Source organism: Coregonus lavaretus (genome assembly GCF_964263955.1).
Source record: "Coregonus lavaretus genome assembly, chromosome: 4".
Taxonomy (NCBI): domain Eukaryota; kingdom Metazoa; phylum Chordata; class Actinopteri; order Salmoniformes; family Salmonidae; genus Coregonus; species Coregonus lavaretus.
The window spans coordinates 11102203-11124127 of record NC_139991.1 but is presented as its reverse complement, the minus strand read 5'-3'; the positions used below and the strand labels follow the sequence as shown (position 1 = coordinate 11124127).

At 44.4% G+C, this 21925-nt stretch overlaps 1 protein-coding gene across 1 annotated transcript in view; it reads left to right on the top strand.

The window, feature by feature from the left end:
• LOC311128572 (spondin-1-like) overlaps positions 1-21925 on the top strand; it is a gene marked incomplete at its 3' end in the record, with an annotated part of 120275 nt that overhangs the window by 9657 nt on the left and 88693 nt on the right. The window contains exons 3-6 of the mRNA XM_084160758.1: positions 7272-7405; positions 13518-13591; positions 14276-14398; positions 21038-21186. Of these exons, the coding sequence (XP_084016884.1) occupies positions 7272-7405; positions 13518-13591; positions 14276-14398; positions 21038-21186 (480 nt within the window). The remainder of the gene's footprint in view (positions 1-7271; positions 7406-13517; positions 13592-14275; positions 14399-21037; positions 21187-21925) is intronic.

Genomic DNA, 21925 nt, shown 5'->3' with positions numbered 1-21925 from the left:
TGAGTGTAAGCAGTGAGTTGTGTTTAAAGTTCTGCAAAAAGAGTGTTGTGCAGTGAATTGTGCCTACAGTTTTGCAAAGTGTGTGTTACAAAATTGTAAACTGAGTGCAAAGCAGTGTTTCTGCTTTTAGTTTTGTAAACTCAGTGAGTGGTTTTGCTATACGTATTAATAGTTTTAGAAATTGTGCTACAAGAATCACAATTAGCGCTTAAGCATTCAGAAAAAACTGTAATAATAATATGCCATTTAGCAGTACTGAAGTTATCATGTCAAATGTAATCATATTGTTATTGATTAAATATTTTTACACTGTTTTAGCTAAACAGAGTACCACTAACCTTAAAACCCCCATACTATTCCATTACTTTACCTATAACAGTTTGGGACACCTAGGACAATCACTTGACAAATGCCTCCAAGAATGTCCAGGGTAGCTTCAGAGCACCATGACACATCATCGCAAGAACATCCTAAATACGTCCTCGGGGAAGACCCGGGATCAACTGGGAACTAGACAAAAGCTCCAGGGGACCATCATATAACATCCCAAGAACATCCTAAAAACTTTATCAAGGACGTCCCTGGGACAAACCGAGAACTACACAAAACCTCCAGGGGACCATATCACAATGTCCCAAGAATGTTCTAGAAATGTCCTCGGTGACGTCCCCGGGACAAACCGGGAACTAGACAATACCTCCAGGGGACCATGACACAACCCCCCATGAACGTCCTAAAAACGTTTTAAAGGGTCCCCCAGAGAACTTTCCCTTGGGACCATCACGCGACGTCCTAAGCACCATTAAAAAACATCATAAAAAGGTCCTGATATGGTCCTCAGTGACGTCCTTGAAACTTTCAGGGAACTAGACAAAGGTCCCCCAAAGAACGTTCTAAGAACTAGTAAAAATTAATTCCTGAGAATGTTCTAAAAAGGTCCTGACATGGTCCTCTGTGATGTCCTGGGTACTTACAGGAAACAGAGAATGTTCCCTTGGGACCATCACGTGACGTTCTTAGAATGTTCTCGGAACATCAGAGCGATAACGTCACACCGAAACCCTTAAGGGACATAATGGGAACGCTGCCGAATGTCGTTTAGGACGTCCCCTGTTTGCTGGGTTACTGCTGTTCAACTTTCATCTCAACGAAGGCATGTATGTGCATGTATTTAGTTTTTTGCTGTTTATAGTGTGCAGATTCTATATATATAACTTATATATTTAATGCTTACAGAGCTTGGACGTCAGCACATCAGAATATACTATTGTTTTATTCCATACTCCAAACAATGTATTTAGCCTCAAGCATGGTTTACTGAACCACTTCTGTTACACTGCTACTGACTGGGTTAGTTCTGCACAGCACAAGACTTTGATAGCCTCTGCTGAATGAAGCCAAGGTGTTAGCTTATGGCGCTAATGCAAGTCTCCAGGTTTCAGGCACGTTTACTCAACATGTTAATTTGACACCAATTGCCATTGTGTCATCCAGATCTGCCATCCACATTTGAAATCATTGTGTGCCAGATTGATGGGGTTTGCACTTTTAGGACTATTCCATGTCCATCAAAGTAAGGGAAGTAATACATGAAGACATGGATGTTGGGATGTTATTACATGATCGGTTGAAGTTATTATGTTATTCATCAAAGAAGTTGCTACTAACCTGATAACTTAATAACCACGGGATAACATAATAGTCCTGTGTAGCTCAGTTGGTAGAGCATGGCCCTTGCAACGCCAGGGTTGTGGGTTCGATCCCCACGGGGGACCAGTATGAAAAAATGTATGCACTCACTAACTGTAAGTCGCTCTGGATAAGAGCGTCTGCTAAAATGCCTATAATGTAATAATAAGCTTGATTAATAATAATCAAGTAAAATGTTACCCAATTATGTGTGTGTGTGTATCACTGTGTATGTACAGTTGAAGTCGGAAGTTTACATACATCTTAGCCAAATACATTTAAACTCAGTTTTTCACTATTCCTGACATTTAATCCTAGTAATAATTCCCTGTCTTAGGTCAGTTAGGATCACCACTTTATTTTAAGAATGTGAAATGTCAGAATAATAGTAGAGAGAATGATTTATTTAAGCAGTTATTTATTTCATCACATTCCCAGTGGGTCAGAAGTTTACATACACTCAATTAGTATTTGGTAGCATTGCCTTTAAATTGTTTAACTTGGGTCAAACGTTTCGGGTATCATTCCACAAGCTTCCCACAATAAGTTGGGTGAATATTGGCCCATTTCTCCTGACAGAGCTGGTGTAACTGAGTCAGGTTTGTAGGCCTCCTTGCTCGCACACGCGTTTTCAGTTCTGCCCACACATTTTCTATAGGATTGAGGTCAGGGCTTTGTGATGGCCACTCCAATACCTTGACTTTGTTGTCCTTAAGCCATTTTGCCACAACTTTGGAAGTATGCTTGGGGTCATTGTCCATTTGGAAGACCCATTTGCGACCAAGCTTTAACTTCCTGACTGATGTCTTGAGATGTTGCTTCAATATATCCACATCATTTCCCTACCTCATGATGCCATCTATTTTGTGAAGTGCACCAGTCCCTCCTGCAGCAAAGCACCCCCACAGCATGATGCTGCCACCCCCGTGCTTCACGGTTGGGATGGTGTTCTTTGACTTGCAAGAACCCCCATTTTCCTCCAAACATAACGATGGTCATTATGGCCAAAGAGTTCTATTTTTGTTACATCAGACCAGTGGACATTTCTCCAAAAAGTACTATATCTGTCCCCATGTGCAGTTTTTATGGCGGTTTTGGAGCAGTGGCTTCTTCCTTGCTGATCGGCCTTTCAGGTTATGTCGATATAGGACTAATTTTACTGTGGATATAGATACTTTTGTACCTGTTTCCTCCAGCATCTTCACAAGGTCCTTTGCTGTTGTTCTGGGATTGATTTGCACTTTTCACACCAAAGTACGTTCATCTCTAGGAGACAGAACGCGTCTCCTTACTGAGTGGTATGACGGCTGCGTGGTCCCATGGTGTTTATACTTGCGTACTATTGTTTGTACAGATGAACGTGGTACCTTCATGTGTTTGTAAATTGCTCCCAAGGATGAACCAGACTTGTAGAGGTCTACACATTTTTTTCTGAGGTTTCTTTTGATTTTCCCATGATGTCAAGCAAAGAGGCACTGAGTTTGAAGGTATGCCTTGAAATACATCCACAGGTACACCCCCAATTGACTCAAATGATGTCAATTAGCCTATCAGAAGCTTCTAAAGCCATGACACCCTTTTCTGGAATTTTCCAAGCTGTATAAAGGCACAGTCAATTTAGTGTATGTAAACTTCTGACCCACTGGAATTGTGATACAGTGAATTATAAGTGAAATAATCTGTCTGTAAATAATTGTTGGAAAAATTACTTATGTCATGCACAAAGTAGATGCCCTAACCAACTTGCCAAAACTATAGTTTGTTAACAAGACATTTGTGGAGTGGTTGAAAAATAAGTTTTAATGACTCCAACCTAAGTGTATGTCAACTTCCGACTTCAACTGTATGTACATTTCAATGTGTGCTTGTGAGTGTTTCTATGTATGAGTATTCCTGTATGATGTGCATGAGTTTGTTTGTGTTGTAATTGGCAGTGGATGCTGGTATGTGCATTAAATTGAGGTACTTTATTTCATGATTGGTTGAATATTACATTATTCATAAATAAGTTGATACTCACCGGTTAATGTAATAACCAACGGTTAATGTAATAACTTTTTACATTCAGTGGAAAAAGTGATTGTGTTTACCGTTCAACATTTTATTAGGTTTACTGGCAAGTTATTACATTTACCGGGTTTGTTAAATAAAAAATAAAAAATGTATTACATTTAGAAAAGTGATTTACATTTATCGGTGTTATTACATTTACCGTTGTTACAGACCTCTCCACCTTGCTCTGCTTCACAACACATCCCTCTGGCACAGCATGTTCGTTCACGTCCCTCTTGACCCTCTTGTTTTTAGACCTTTGAAAAGAAGAGTGCAGTTAGTTCAACACATCTCCGTTCACTGGTTAAGTGATAAAGGATTAGTGGATGAAGGGCAATATCAGACTTCCTAAATGTGAAGGAAACTGGAGGGTGAGGAAATACTCCTCTGTCCCTGATCCATCCCATTCAACTACTGCCAACCAACCTTGCTGTGAGACTCTCAGCAGTCAAGTCAATCGTCCCCTGCGCCTTTTGTTTACTGACGTATCTCCCCTTTTCACCTCCCAAACTTGCTTCTCTGTTTGCACACCAGTCTTGTCTCCCTGTATTTTCTTACCTTATGTCTCTTACCATCATCCTTTAGGGGAATATTATTCACTCTTCCGCTCAACCTCACTCCTTACCCTCATATGTCCTGGCTTACCTCTGGCAGAGGTAGAATACAGTGATCCAATCAGCAAGGGGTAAATGTATGTGTACAAGCCAGACCTCATCAATGAGAGCCTGTTACATTGGTTTTAAGAGCAGCCATAACTGTAGCAGTACCAGACGCAACTCCCCTTTTCTGACTCTCATGAACCTGTTGGTTTCATTCCCTTTCCACATAAAGCTGAATGTTTTACAGTTTACCGTTTCTTGTGTTGAGGCGAGTTTTAGAGTATAGCACTTCAGTTACTCACAGTTACTACTATGCCATGACCGAGCGCACAACCCCCGAAGGATGAAGGATAAAATATCTCATTACCCACTTTTGCTGCTGTAAGGTTTTTATGTTTGGCTTCTTTATTTTTCCCTGCCATTGATCTCATGCTGTTGTTATTTAGTACCAGCCTTGACGTTTCTCCTTATTCGAGGCGAGGGGGGTGGGTGAGGGGTTTGGTGGGTGGGTTAGTGGGCGCAGCACGGCGTGACAGAGCACGGTAAATGTCATTGGTTGAAAAAGGGAAACGCTGTATCATCCAGTCAGCGGCAATCACTCAGCTCTACACACACTTCTTCCCATCCTCTCTTCCTCCCCCGCTCTAGAGGAGTTCCTTTCACTGTCAACCTCAATTACATGCAAACAATCCACACAGACAACATTTCACATTTTAGTAATTTAGCAGACGCTCTAATCCAGAGCAATCAAACCAGCGGCCTTTCAGTTGACACAACGCTCTAAACCACTAGGCTACCTGCTGCCACACGCACGCACGCACGCACACACACACACACACACACACACACACACACAGAGAGAGAGAGAGATCTGGTATGTTAGAACTCCCTTCCTCAGCCAAAGCCCATTTCTATGTCTTTCTCTGTAGTGTCTTCCCATCATCAGCCAGTCCTATGGGAGGCATGACACACAGCCCCTTTCAAACACAACTATCTGGTCCAGCCTGGTAGGACAGAAACTGTATCAGATTCAACACTGATTCAATGTTCCACTGCAGTTCACAGTTCATCCAGCATAAACACTTCTATCTGCCTCCTCACTTTCCTGACCTTCCCTATTGTTTGGTCGTCTCGCCCTGCTGTGAAGTGATGTGTAGTCAGAAATCATTTTCCCTTGAAAGCATTGTTGGCAAGTCGTGCACACACACACACACACACACACACACACAAACACACACACACACACTGTCAGCTGACCTCCCGTGAGAGCTCAATAAAAAGCGCTTTCATCGAGTAGGGAGATGTCCAGAGACGGCTGAGATGGAGCACACTTGCAGATTTCAAATGAGCTTTGCGTCAAATAGACCCTGTCGTTTGTGTGTGTGTGTGTGTGTGTGTGTGTGTAACGTGTAATCACCTTTCATATTGGCCCATGTTAGTTTGGGCAGAATGTTGTTGAATGTTATTGTTCAAGTCTGACCAGCTGTTGCAAGCAAACACACTCTCTCTCACAGACTCTACCTCAAAAAGTCTTCCCCTTTCTCTGTTTCTCACAGTTAGTCTCTGTCACTCGCTCTCTCAAACACACACACACACACACACACACACACACACACACACACACACACACACACACACACACACACACACACACACACACACACACACACACACACACACACACACACACACACACACACACACACACACACACACAGTCAGAGCCATAGGTCAGTTGAATGGCTGCTGCTTTTCACAAATGGTGTTTAATTCATTCCCCTGGGTTATCAGACTCCAGTCAGCTCAGTCAGCCCCCACCCCAGGTATGCCTGTCAGAAACCATGGGAACCTAGAAAGGCTTTTATGACCTCTGGGTGTGATTCAGAGGGCTGGATACAGACGCAGCCAGGCCAGTCAAGCCCAGAGCTCTCTCTCACACATACACACACACACACACACTCACACACAGTCCAGTCCAGAGTAAATTCATTCATAACATGGCATGACAGAAGGAATTCTCCGCTGACAGCTTTATTGAGTGAGAGAGTTCCGAGTATTTATCGCCCTGATGTCACTTCCTGTCAAATAGAACTGTGGTTTCTGGACAGAGAGAATGTTTTCACACACACACACACACACACACGCACACACACGCACACGCACACATACACTCAACAAAAGCACTTGGAGCTAAAAATGCGCACACACTGAAAATGACCCTTCAAGGACGGCACTTAAGCCCTTCATTAATTTGCTAAGAATCGTGGCTGGCCACATACAGTATGTCTGTGAAATGCACTATTGATCCTACAGTATAACTACTGGTGCATGACAAAGAGGTTGTGAGTGTATTTGTGTGTGTGTGTTTGCGCGTGCGTGTGTGTGTGTGCTTGTGCATGTGTGAAATAACCATTATATATTTGCGGTCCAGCTGTAAAGCTGTCAATTTGCCACTATAGGATAGACTTATGTATGTATTCACACACAATATATTCAATTGCATACCAGCCAGATGTATCCAGATGGCTTTGCTTCCACACTGAGTCATAGTGTAAATGACACAAGGATCTTAAAATGGATCGAATTCATTTATAGCATTCATTTAATTGAAGATAATTTGTGAAATGCCAAAATGTACTAGTACTTGCAATGAACAGATGTTGCTAATGAATTAGATAATGTCTAATTGAAGCATTCTAATTAGGCCTGGTAATGAAAGCTAATGGTAGTTAAATGAAGTTGCACTTGAACTCACATTGAGAGATGGTATAATACAGAGAGAACATAAGGTACCAGGCAATCAGAATTACAGGATTTTTCCTCATTTGCTTGTCCATATTTAAATCAATTCTAATCCATGCCGTGTGTGTCTGTCCGTCTTTGTCTGTCCGTCTGTGTGTGTGTGTGTGTCTGTTTTTATGTGTTGTCCAGATCATTGATGAAGAGGACACCCAGTTCATGATCAACTGTCCCCCGGCGGTGACAGAGAGTACCCCTCGGAGACGCACCAGGATCCAGGTGTTCTGGACAGCCCCCCCCAGCGCCTCTGGTTGTGTCACCCTCAAGTAGGTACCTGTACTTGGGGCTCTCTGAAGAACCCTAAAGTAAGGATCTATATGGCTGCGTCCCCAATATCCACCCCTCTTCTGAAGTGTGCACTTGTCTTGCACACTCCCAGGTATGGATTCAACAACGGTGTAAACTCCCTCCAGCCAATGCTTACATCAATCCAATGTGCAAGTGCACACTTTGGGAGTAGTGTGGAGAATTGGGATGCAGCCATATGTGGTCACCACCCATGGTACTGGAGAGCTACTGTGCTTAGAGGCTTTTGTTCTAGACCAAAGGCAATATTATCTGATTCAACTAATCAATGTTTTGATGGCTTGGTGATTAGTTTATCCAGGTGTGTTAGTGCTGGGCTGGAACAAAACATTCACAACCTTTAGCTTGTGTAGAGCACCAGAGTTGGTGACCATACTATGACGCAAATCCAATTGAGCTGTGGCAGTGTGTGGTTGATTGTATACTGTGAATAAGGAGCTGTATGTGGACCCTACCCCTCAGGCATGATTAGAGACAGTATGGCTCTCACATGTTCCCTATTACTGTACATGTAAAGTTATTACTGTAGTCCACTCCATCAAAACACCCCTCCTCCCAAACCCAGCCTAAAGGTTTCACACAGAATATAGTATCAATGTTTCATCCAGAATTTATGTTGCATAATTAATTCATAATTACAAGATTAGCTGCAATGGCTTGTGGTGAAGGTAATTGATTCCTTTGCCGTGTCGTGTGCCTCCAGGGCTTGTTTAGGTACAGTATGTGTTAGTTACCTGTACCAAACATAGATCACAGTACACTCCCATGCATTGAGGTGGGATCTTGTTTGAGAGAGAGAGAGAGAGAGAGAGAGAGAGAGAGAGAGAGAGAGAGAGAGAGAAGGAGGAGAGTGGGTCACAGATGTCAATTCAGCATCTATTCCACATTCAATTCATTGAATTTGACGTTGATTCAACCAGTGTGTGCCCAGTGGGGGGAGAAGAGAGAGAGCTACAAAGAAGAGAGAGAGGAACAGAAACATAGGGGTTGTGCCCTACATGGCATGCTAATGTCTGCATTATTAAAGTTCAGTTGGCCTGTCACTTTCTCTCCTGCCCCGTTTAAATCTCTCCCTGTGCCGTCGTTATGTGTGTAGGGGCGTAAAAAAGGCTTGCATTTCTTATTAATGTGCGTTATTATGTGCTTGTCGAAGTGAGTGATGAGATTTCCTTGCCTCCGTCTCTGTCTCTGAACTCCCCCTTTCTTTGGCTTTCTTTCTCCCTCTCAACTCTCTCACTCAGTCTTCTCTCTCCTGTTGGTTTCTCTCTCTACTACACACCCTTTTCATTCCTTCCCCTTTCTCTCTCCTTTTCCTCTTCACTCTTTCTGCCTTTCTCAACCAGGGCGTAGGTGTGTTGTTCCCACAGCAGACTAACCAGGCAGGCAGGCATCTTCTAATACTTTACCTCTCAGCTATCTTATATCTATTGAGAGAACGGAGGTGAGACAGAGAGCGGGGGACAGAGGCAGAGAAAGAGAATGAAGGAGAGAGATAATACAAGAGGAAAAGTGATCAGTATAGAACAGATGAATGGACAGAATTTGAAAGATAGTGGCTGCATGTGAGATGAGGAGAGAGCGAGATATGGTTACTTGTGGAGGTTGTGGAGTGGGGATGTGATACCAAGGTACGTCCAGTGGGGAAGGTTGTTTTTCACTGTAGAGTGATGACACCAGGCGAGGAGAGGTTTATAGTTGAAAGGGAAATGTCTTTGCAAACTCAGAAGTTTAATTACTGGGTGATCACTCTTATTAAAGTTTTGTCAGTGAAGTGGGGCGGGTGCACCCCCAAACGTCATACTGCCAGATTATTATTCAGAAGCTGTTGTATATCGCTAGCTAGAGCCCAAGCAGCAACAGCCTCTGTTCCCTCTCTTCCTAAACAAATGCAAACACATGTTAGTCATATACACACACACACACAACACACACATTCCTGCACATATGCATGCACGCATGGACGCACACACACAGGCACACAGGAGCACACACACACACAGACACAGACACAGACACACGCACGCAGGCAGCATTGAATCTGAAATGGTTGAATATAGTGTGGCGTTTACGGGTTTCCCGAACTTTTTCCGTGACTTTACTAGCTTAAATAACAAATGGACGGGGAGGGAAATACGGTTAATGCCACCAGGCGTTTTAATGTTACACTACATGGGGTAATGGAGAACTGCATAAAACAATCAACCTTGCCTGAACTAGCTAGCCATAAATAACAGTACAGCAGGAGGTATCTCCCCACTAGTTATATCCCCACAAACCCATGAGCGGCTCCCACCTTTTCTATTACCATGACAACCCCATAAACAATGAACGTGACTGGTGCTGCCAGCCTGGTGCTGCCAGCCCACCCTACCCCCTGAGGGTCGCTACAATAGTATTTGTTTCATCAGAGAGTGGGGGATTTCATTATTAATACAAGCAGAGGAATGTTTGTTTTTCATTTCAACGCTCTCAGCCTGCTTGTCTGCCTACTTGTCAAATAACCTGGTTAGCTCCGACAGCAACACCTCTGGCTATAACTATTATGGAAATACAGACTGTGCATGTGTCTGGTGCCTGTGTGTGTGTCTGTTTGTGTTTACGTGTACGTGTGCATGTGCGTTTGTGTGAGTGTGTGAGTGTGTGTTATGCAACATATGTAGATGTGTACTGTATGTGTATTACCGTGTATATTGTCATCATTGCCCAGTGTGCCTGTGTGGAACGTGATCAGTTGAGGGCAACATCAGAGATTTTGAGAGCTCCTCTAGTGCTGTGGGTAGAAAGGCAGTGGTGTGACGGCCTCTCTTCCCTGATGGTTAGCTGTAATTGAGGAGTAGCTGCTGTCTCCTGGTGGCTGGAAACAGTGAGTGTGGTGGTTTGGTCTGGCTCACCATGATTATGGGGGTCAAAAAGGGATGGACGTTTGTCTGATTTCTGGACCACACTCTCTGTAGAATCTTTATATTTTTGTTCATTTATACAGAAAAAGTCTTTTTTTTCAGGCTCAAACACACACACACACACGTGCACGCACACACACATATATGCATGCACACGGACACAAACGTGTGCGCACACACGCATGCACACACAAACACACACACACACACACACACCTACCCACCACACACACCGGAGCGCTTTTGAGGCGATAACCATCGGCGGTGTGGAGCCAGGAAAGTGAATCTGGCTTTAATAGCATCTCATTGATAGAATTTAAATTGGATGTTAAATAAGCATTACTGTGCCTGATTGCCTGGCCGGCCCCAGAAGGTGGGCAGCCAGTAAGGCAGTGTGTGAGCGGCTCGCTCAGGGAGAGATATCTGAAATTGGGGTGAGATTGAATTAAAGTGTGAACAATTAGAGATATGCTGGCGGTGCGTTTAGGAGCGCCTGGGGTGGAGTACCCCTGTTACCTCTGTAACTCTAGGTACACCCCTTAGACAGGGTTCTTCCTGTCCAGCTACTATCCCTTCCAAACCCATTCCTCGTTTTCGGATGGGATCTGTTGTGTTTATGCTTTGTGAAATAGAAGATTTGGGACAAAAGCTTTTCATTTTCTTCTCTTCTTTTTTATCTCTCTCTGCTCTCTCTCTCTCCTCTCTCTTTTCTCTCTTTCTCTGTCTCTGTCTCGCTGTGTGCCTTGGTGAGTAAAAGTAGCAAAAAAAACAAAAGCGAGAGAGGGTGAGAAAAAGATAGATGGAGAGAGAGTTGTGTTATGTTAATAGGGGCATATAGCTGTCACTCCCTGTCACTCTAGAGATACTGTCCCTTCTCTGTCCGGCCTGCCTGACAAAGCCTGTAAAAAAGCCTCCTCTGCCACTGGTCCAGCCCTTAGATCATCAAACATAATCCCCCTGACAGCCTGCTCTGGAGACGGGCTGGAGAAAGACAGGAGCGTGGTAGGAGGTTTGCTTGGAGAATAGGTTGAAATCAAATCAGAATTGAGAGATAATGTAGTGTTCCAAAGCAGTGTCCTTCAAGGATAAGCAGGACCATAACAAATGAATGATTTGTCTTCTTTGTGTCTCTCTTTCTTCGTGCCATTTCTCCTCCTCACTACCACTGCTTCCTGAGATGAGCATATACTACACCTCTCTGTCTTTATTTCATTTTTAACCCCTTTTTCTCCACAATTGGTAGTTACAGTCTTGTCCCATCGCTGCAACTCCCCTACGGACTCGGGAAAGGCGAAGGTCGAGAGAAACACGACCCTGCCAAGCCGCACTGCTTCTTGACACACTGCTCGCTTAACCCGGAAGCCAGCCGCACCAATGTGTCGGAGGAAACACTGTCCAGCTGGTGACCAAAGTCAGCTTGCAGGCGCACAGCCCGCCACAAGGAGTCGCTAGAGCGTGATGGGATGAGAAAATCCCGGCCAGCCAAACCCTCCCCTAACCCGGACAATGCTGGGCCAATTGTGCACCGCCTCATGGGTCTCCCGGTCCCGGCAGGCTGTGACACAGCCTGGGATCGAACCCGGGTCTGTAGTGATGCCTCAAGCACTGCGATGCAGTGCCTTAGACCGCCGCGCCACTCGGGAGGCCCAACCTCTCTGTCTTATACCTGTCCTCTTCTACATCTACATCTCCTCTCTCTCTTCTCCCTCCCTCCCTCTCTCTCTCTCTCTCTCTTTATTTTTGTGACTGTGGGAGAGGACAATGACAGCAGTGGGCTCGGCCCAGCTCGGACTCCTGCTCCATAAATAGTCCAGCTGGACAGGAACCACCTGGACCAGAACCAGACAGTCCAGAGCCTAGAACCTAGCACCCTGCTGCTACCCTCTGCCCACTATCACCATGGAAACCTGCAGCCTGTTGTGGGTAGCCAGGTCTGTTGTAATGCATGGCACCTGAACGGAGTTTGTTAGTGACAGCTTTTGGGCCCTGAAAGTAATTTGTTTGCGATCGTTTCTGGCCCTCACGCCGGCCCACTTCTGGCCCTTGAATGGGTTTGTTTGTGTCTGATTTGCATGTCAAGGCCCCACTAAGACCTGTGTCCCCCCAGAACTCAGTGGCTCTGCCCTCAGACAGCTCTATCAGAACAGTCTCTCTGCCAGGACCAGGAGCAGGACTTTAGCTCAACTTCACTGTTGGCCTGTCACTCAGTCTTATCTCTGACACACTGTGGTTCCTCTCGCCTGAGTGTGTGTGTGTGTGTGTGTGTGTGTGTGTGTGTGTGTGTGTGTGTTTGTGTGCTCTCTCACTCTTGATCGTTTCTCAAAAGGGAGGCTTACTTTCTGTCTTTTTTCACTCCTTTTTCTCTTTCTCTCTAGGTTTTCAATCTCTTTTCCGACCGCATCTCTCTCCTGCTAAATACAAGTCTTTATGTTAATAAGTACTTTCTGTAAGAGCTAGCAAATCCCTCCGGTCTGAGAGTGCTTGTGATTCAGCTCCCCTGTGTGCTCTAGTAGCTGATCTCAGACCTGTCTGGAGGTATAGGAACATGTTGATGAATAACACAGCACCTGCTCTAGTAGCTGATCTCAGACCTGTCTGGAAGCACAGGAACATGTTGATGAATAACACAGCACCTGCTCTAGTAGCTGATCTCAAACCTGTCTGGAAGCACAGGAACATGTTGATGAATAACACAGCACCTGCTCTAGTAGCTGATCTCAGACCTGTCTGGAAGCACAGGAACATGTTGATGAATAACACAGCACCTGCTCTAGTAGCTGATCTCAGACCTGTCTGGAATCACGTTAACATATTGATGAATAACACAGCACCTGCTCTAGTAGCTGACCTCAGACATGTCCTCCCAAGGTTTTATTAATTCAGACACTCAACATTCATCCTGAGTTCACCATTACTCCCAATGCTCCCTGGTGACTCCCTGTGCTAAAAGTACTGTATGAGTGTTTAACTCTATTCTCTTTTTCTCATCTCCTGCTTCTTTCCTCCCTTATTCCACCTGATCTCCACTTTATCCTCATCTTTTCATCTGCTTTATCTTTCCAACCTTTCATCTCCTTTCTCTTACCCTGAAACTCCCTCTTCTCCTCTCACCTCATCCCCTCATCCTCCCCTCCTCCCCCCTTCCTCCTCCCCCCTCCTTCTTTCTCTGCAGGGCCAGCATTGTCCAGAAGAGGATCATCTACTTCCAGGATGAAGGCTCTCTCACCAAGAGGATGTGTGAAAAAGGTATGTCCTCCATTACTGATACGCAATAAAGGGCGCTACATATCTTCCACTCCTCTCTCTCCCTTACTATATCTCAATATCTCCTGTCTTACTCTCTCTTCCCTTACTAGGTCTGGATCTTTACGCTTGTGCTGTATCTCCCAAGCTGTGCCTGACATTGGATAGCGAACTTACGGAGACTGATCAAAAGAACAGCTTTACACCTCCCTCCCGCCATCCCTCCCACCCTCCCTCACCCCTACCCCTCCCTCACTCACCTTTCCCCCTACCATCCCTCCCTCCCTTCCTCTATCTCTTCACCACATCATCATATAAATAACCAGGCAAAATCAGGAGCCTATATCCATCCTCTCCTCTCCATCTGAGCCAACCACACAGTTGTGGAAGAAATTGGACATCTAAGGCAACTGCACTTCTCATATTTCTCAACTCAGTGACCTTCTCATAGCGACTCTGTAGCATGAATTTATTTTCAAAAGACAGCTCAATATGAAAGCCCAATATATCTTGTTTCCCCTCATTCTGTTGCTTCAAACCACAGTAAATAAGCCCATCTCCTCTCCTCTCCTGTGTCCCCTACCTATAACAACCCTATACCTCTCTCTGCTGTCAAACTCTCTCTCCTCCATCAACCTCTATCTCTCTCTCTCTCTCTCTCTCACTCTCTCTTCTCTCCCTTCTCAGAGTCGTTGTATGGGGAGACCACAGAGAGGCCTCTGCTGGATTGCTGTGCCTGTGGAACGGCCAAGTACAGAGTCACCTTCTACGGCAACTGGTCAGAGAAGGTGCACCCCAAAGACTACCCTCGTAAGTACCCCATAACAACTTCCAAATTACCCAGGTACATACCCCATTTAATCCCTGAAAGACTACTTTAGTAGTGTCCAATTCACCCCAGGGCTTCCCTAGTTGGTGCCTCCATTGCCTCAAAAATACCCCTTTACAAAAAAAGTTGCCCTACTGTTCAAGTACCCAGCATCAAAGTCTACTGAGGATACTACAACCTCCATGGCCACCCCAGGATACCCTCTCCCCAGGGTGGTGTGCCCCTGTCTCATTCCTCCCCCAGCTTGGCCCTGGGCCTTGGTCTGTGGTGCTGCACTGCATAACCTTGAGCCTGACTCCCCGGCAGGCAGGGTGTGAATGGAGATGGGGATTACTGGTCTCTGCCCTCCTTCTAAGACGCTCCTCTCTCGCTCGCTCTCTCTCTCTCTCTCTCTCTCTCTCTCTCTCTCTCTCTCTCTCTCTCTCTCTCTCTCTCTCTCTCGCTCTCTCTCTCTCTCTCTCTCTCTCTCTCGCTCGCTCTCTCTCTCTCTCTCTCGCTCTCTCTCTCACAGCCTAGATCAATATACTGATTAGAATGGAATCCCACAGTAAGATAAACCTGCAGATCGAGCGACACCCTAATTTATTGGCTTAGGAGAGACAGGAGTGTCTGTGTGTATGTGTGTGGGGGGGGGGCACAAAGCCCCACACACTCACAGGGAGATAGGGTTAGCCAGCGCTGCATGCATGAACAGCGTTTCCACTCTGTGTCTTAGGAAGCCCATAATTGGTTTTGTGGTTTTTAGAATTGACTTCTCCTCACCACCACAAAGTCATAGCCAAGGTAACCATCCCTGGTTGACATACATACAGCAGATCACCATCTACAACTGCCTCCCCAAGCATCATTAGTATCTGGTAATTGTTCGTTAATTGCGCCTGTGTTTTTTCTATAACAACTGTTAATCAAACACAGATAGAACCATTGCTAAAAGAGGTTTTAGCAACGGCTTTCACACGCTATCCACGGTCATGATGGTCTGTGATTCTGCTTCTTCATTGCTAGCGGCAGGAGTGAGAGAGAGAAGAGAGAGGGAGAGAGAGAGATACAGCACAATGTCAGGCTGCTATTTTTACAAGGCGTCCATTGAGGCACACGTGAAGGGCCGATGACATACATTCTAATGTTGAAGGTTACTCTAAAACAGGCTAACAGGTTTTTTATTCTCCTCGCTCCCTCCATGGTCACATGCACAGCTTTATTTCCCTCTATGTGTGACTATAGTAAGTAATACACCACTGAGAAGCTATTCAACCATTATCTGTGTACTGCTTACCTGAACCTATTCAGACAGACTTAGGAAAGAGACAGGTAGAGAGAGCCCAGTCAAGATAGCCGTGACTGGTATTCAGGTGGCTAAGTGTACCAGAGAATTGTCCTGTGGTTTGGATGGATCTGATGTACATCCAGGGATTCACAGCTCAAGTGTCATTTCATGTCTACTGTGGATATGGATTCTCAATAGCATTTCTATCAGACTCACACAAAGCTGAAATATAAGCAATATGAGCAATCACATTGCTGTTAGGATAGGACACAGACTAGACCAGAATTTCAGCAATACTGTTATTAGACTGAGAGAAAGAGAAAGAGATGGAAGGACAGAGAATGAGATGGAAGGAGTTTGCAGAGAATATGAAAATAGGCTGTGGAACATAAGAGTATATGACTGAGATTGGATACAGTTCTGATGAAAATAGGCTGTGGAACATCAGAGTATATGACTGAGATTGGATACAGTTCTGACGAAAATAGGCTGTGGAACATCAGAGTATATGACTGAGATTGGATACAGTTCTGACAAAAATAGGCTGTGGAACATCAGAGTATATGACTGAGATTGGATACAGTTCTGACGGATATAGAGGGATTAACTTTAGTGAGTTAGACCCCTTCCCCTATTTGTGTGTGTGTGTATGTGTGTGTGTGTACACCCCATCATGCCAGAGGAGTGTTATAAACTGCAAAAGGAAATGAGACAGGAGGGATTTGAGTGGTTAGATAGAGAGCCTCCCTTTGCTGAACAAAGACTTTCTGATAATCTATGTGAGTTGGATTTTAGTTTATTTTGTAGCAATAAAGAATACAATTATCCACTCTGAGGTCTTTGACCTTGGGAAGTGAAGAGAGGACAATACATTGCATCAGCAGGCAAAGTTTGACTTTATAGTTGGAAACTCAGTATGCTATTTCAAGTTTCAAGTTTCACGTTTTTAATGTCATCTGAACAGTGAATTGCCTTTCTTGCAAGCTCTAAACTCAACAATGTAGTAATCAATAACAATGTAATACTACAAATAACAAGGTACAACAAAAACACACGAGAAATATAAATAAGAAGAACAGGAGAAAGTAAGTCAGCATACTATATACAGGAAAAGTCAGTTCCACTACCATATTTACAATGTGCAGGGATACTGGAGTGTTGGAGGTAGATATGTATAGGGGTAAGGTGACTGGGTATCAGGATATATGATAAACAGAGTAGCAGCAGTGTATATTCTGATTGTATGTGAGTGGGTGTGCGTGTGTGTAGAGTCAGGATAAATGTATGTGCATATTATGTGTGTGTGAGCAAATTATAAAGTGAGTGTTTGTGTGTGTGTTGGAGTGTCAGTGCGCGTGAGTGTGTAGGGAGGGCGCTGTGAGTGTGCATAGAGACAGTGGAAAAATAAAATAAAACACAAGGGTCAACTCAGATAGTCAGTGTAGCCATTTCGTTAGCTATTTAGCTAGCTATTTAGCAGTCTTATGGCTTGGGGATAGAAGCTGTTCAGGAGCCTGTTGGTGTCAGACTTGATGCACCGGTACCGCTTGCCGTACGGAAGCAGAGAGAACAGTTTATGGCTTGACTGACAGGAGTCTTTAACCATTTCCAGGCCTTCCTTTCACACTGCCTGATATAGAGGTCCTGGATGGCAGGGAGCTCGGCCCCGATGATGTACTGGGCTGTCCGCATCACCATCAGTAGTGCCATGCGCTCGCGGGCGGTGCTATTGCCATACCTAGCAGTGATGGAGCCAGTCAAGATGCTCTCAATGGTACAGCTGTATAACTTTTTGAGGAGTTGAGGGCCCATGCCAAACATTTTCAACCTCCTGAGGTGTGTGTGGACCATTTTAAGTCCTTAGTGATTTGGACACTGAGGCATTTGAAGCTGGGTCTAGGGTGTCTGGGATGATGGAGTCGATTTGTGCCATAACCAGTCTCTCAAAGCACGTCATGATTACAGATGTTAGTGCTGCAGGGTGGTAGTCATTGTGGCATGAAGCCTTAGAGTTCTTGGGAACAGGAATGATGGTATCCCAGACATGTCTGAGGTCAGCTACTAGAGCAGCCTGCCAGCTGTTCTTCGCATACTCTTAGAACGCGCCATAGAATACCATCAGGCCCCGCGGCCTTGTGGGGGTTGAGCTGATTAAAGACCTTACTAACGTCGGCCTAAGAGAGCGATGGTGGCGGCACTCACAGCCGGCACAATGTTGTTATTGACAAAACGTGCATAAAATGCATGGAGTTCGTCTGGTAGAGAGGCATCATTGGGCAGATCACGGCTGGGTCTTCCTTTGTAATCCGCACTGGACTGTAGCCCCTGCCAAATGCGTTGAGAGTCGGAGCCTGTGTAATATGATTCCACTATATTCCTATATTGTCCTTTTGCTCGTTTGATTACTCTGTGGAGGTCATAGCAGGATTTCTTATATTTTTTCCGGTCCTCAGCTGTAGCCTCAGGGTTTTCTGCAATATCCCTGTCTGCGGTAGCCCTGTCCTCTAGTTTAGCACCAACCTTGGTGTTAATCCAGGGCTTTTGATTGGGGAAGCAGCGAACCTTCACTGTGGGGACAACGTCGCAGATGCATTTCCTAATGAAGCTGGTGACGGAGGTGGTTAGCTTGTTGATTTTATCGGCGAAGTCTCGAAACACATTCCAATCAGCGCTAGCAAAGCAGTCCTGTAGCATAGTATCTGATTCTGGTGACCATTTCTCAATGGAGCGAGTCATGGGTACTTCCTGTTTGAGCTTCTGCTTGTAAACAGGAAGCAGGTGTATGGAGTCATGATCTGATTTGCTGAATGGCGGACGAGACAGGGCCTTGTATGCTTGCTTGTGGGTAGAACAGTGGTCTAGGACTTTATCGCCCCCTAGTGGCGAAGGAGACTCGTTGATGGAAGTTGGGGATTGCGTGTCTTAATGACGCAGAATTAAAATCGCCGGTAACCAGAAAAGCAGGCTCCGGATATAAGTTTTCCTGCTTGTTTATAGCCTTGTACACATCATTATTGTTTCTCACTGAACATTGCAATAGACTGTATGGGCCAATTGCAATCATTGAAAGCCACCAGATTATTGCCATTTTATCTCTCGTTAAACCATCAATACACGCTAAAGTCACCCGCACAACTGATCTCAATTGCAACCAACATTGGCCAGTGATTTACTGCTCCCTAACGTCGATGTCAAGGTTATCTTTTAGTCTTGATTGCAGCCAACATTTTTCAAGACTATTTCGCCCACTGGTTGGTATTATCATCAGAACAACTTAGTCCTAGTTTATGAGCAGACTAACGGCAATTTATCTATTTGACAATAATTCTGTACAACTGAAATAAAGTATTTCCTCGTTTACCACTGCAAATCTACTGTCTACTGTTTAACTGACATGTTGTATGAATAGAAAACCTACGTTGATGGTCTACCCTAATATTCTTATACTCAAATAAGTATTTATTTTTACATTCATTAGCCTTACAGTTTTCCGATGCTACTGATAGGTCGATATTTCATTGGGGGCAGGAGTAGAGAATCTAGACTGGTATCATAATCACTTGACACGGTAACGGGAGATCAACTGATCTGATGGTTTATCCTTGTGGGTTTTCATTGCAATGAAGCTTAGTTTAGCCCACAGGTGCATTTAATCTCCCGTTAGTAGTGGTAACCTGTAGGAGCGTGTTAAGATCTACCTGTTCATTTCAATCGAGCCTAAAGGTCTACAGAGATTTACTGAGAGTTAGGTACTGAGCCACTGATGTAAAAAAAATCTGTAATATAATAATATAATTACTGTGTTACGATCTGTCACGTAGAGTACTTCCATATGAATCATTATCTGTAATTTTCAATGTGAATAAGAAACAGAACATTTCGTAACCTTAAATTCATCTTAATTACACTTTTTCACTTTTTTACACATACAATTAACTTTTACTTATATACAGTTGAAGTCGGAAGTTTACATACACTTAGGTTGGAGTCATTAAAACTTGTTTTTCAACCACCTGTGGATGTATTTCAAGGCCTACCTTCAATCTCAGTGCCTTGTTGCTTGACATCATGGGAAAATCAAAAGAAATCAGCCAAGACCTCAGAATTTATGTTGTAGACCTCCACAAGTCTGGTTCATCCTTGGGAGAAATTTCCAAACGCCTGAAGGTACCACGTTCATCTGTACAAACAATAGTACGCAAGTATAAACACCATGGGCCATGCAGCCGCCATACCGCTCAGGAAGGAGACATGTTCTGTCTCCTAGAGATGAACATACAAATCAATCCCAGAACAACAGCAAAGGACCTTGTGAAGATGCTGGAGGAAACAGGTACAAAAGTATCTATATCCACAGTAAAATTAGTCCTATATCGACATCGACATACCTGAAATACCGCTCAGCAAGGAAGAAGCCACTGCTCCAAAACCGCCATAAAAAAGCCAGACTACGGTTTGCAACTGCACATGGGGACAAAGATCGTACTTTTTTGAGAAATGTCCTCTGGTCTGATGTAACAAAAATAGAACTGTTTGGCCATAATAACCATCGTTATGTTTGGTGGAAAAAGGGGGAAGATTGCAAGCCGAAGAACACCATCCCAACCGTGAAGCACGGGGGTGGCAGCATCATGCTGTGGGGGTGCTTTGCTGCAGGAGGGACTGGTGCACTTCACAAAATAGATGGCATCATGAGGAAGGAAAATTATGTGGATATATTGAAGCAACATCTCAAGACATCAGTCAGGAAGTTAAAGCTTGGTCGCAAATGGGTCTTCCAAATGGACAATGACCCCAAGCATACTTCCAAAGTTGTGGCAAAATGGGTTAAGGACAACAAAGTCAAGGTATTGGAGTGGCCATCACAAAGCCCTAACCTCAATCCTATAGAAAATGTGTGGGCAGAACTGAAAAAGCATGTGTGAGCAAGGAGGCCTACAAACCTGACTCAGTTACACCAGCTCTGTCAGGAGGAATGGGCCTAAATTCACCCAACTTATTGTGGGAAGCTTGTAGAAGGCTACCCGAAATGTTTGACCCAAGTTAAACAATTTAAAGGCAATGCTACCAAATACTAATTGAGTGTATATAAACTTCTGACCCACTGGGAATGTGATGAACGAAATAAAAGCTGAAATAAATCATTCTCTCTACTATTATACTGACATTTCACATTCTTAAAATAAAATGGCTAAGGTGTATGTAAACGTCCGACTTCAACTGTATATATTATGCCTTGCGGAATGGGAATAAGTGCAAACCTTTTACTGGAACAAATGTTTGGCCAACCTGCCTCCTGGATAGTAAGAGATTATGATAATTATGTTGTTGTTTTGTTTCTTAATCTCACCAGGGCGTGCTAACCACTGGTCGGCCATCATCGGAGCGTCCCACTCTAAGAACTATGTGCTGTGGGAGTATGGTGGCTACGCCAGCGAGGGCATCAAGAAGGTGGCCGAGCTGGGATCACCTGTCTCCATGGAGGAAGAGATCAGGCAGAAGGTAAGACTTGGCATGGCCTTATGTACGTACACCTGCTATTGATATTGCAGCACGTTTGAGAGTCCAGCGATTGACAAGCCAACACCTTATCCGTTACACCAAGAGATCTGCATCCCTTGCTGATGTTGCAGGGTGTTGGGTTAAGGCCCCTACATTTGTCACTTTTTATCTGACCAAGATGATCGGATCACTCTCCAATTATGCTTCACTGCGTCTTCACATGGAGTCCTGACGAGCATTGTATTCTGAGTGGGGATGCAATGTTGTTCAAATGTGGTTGAGAGCTTGAGAATCCATTATAAACATGTTGGTAGTGCTATTGCTACTGCAGTGGAGGATCTATTAGTCTTTTAGGGATGGCAAGGATGGCAAGCCCATAAAAATAATTTTAACCATCCAAGTCATTGTTCAACTTGCCATGGTTTGAGGGGCTTTTCCCATTCTAGTAATTATATGTATATGGGCCAGCCAGTGGCTCTTCTCTCTGGATAATCCAGGTGGCTGTGATATCACTACAGTAAGTAATGGCGTTTACATATCTCAGTAGGCATTCTGATTGATCCTTGAGCTACAGAGTACTGTAATTAAATACATACAGTAAGTCTCTCAACCTGCCCCTTTATGTGGTTTTATACTTCACAGCTGTGAAATGCATGGTGGACACTGTTGCGTTATCTACGTCCTTTGGATATTCACAGTAGATAGTGTCTGCTTGGTATTTACAGTATAAAGCCATGGA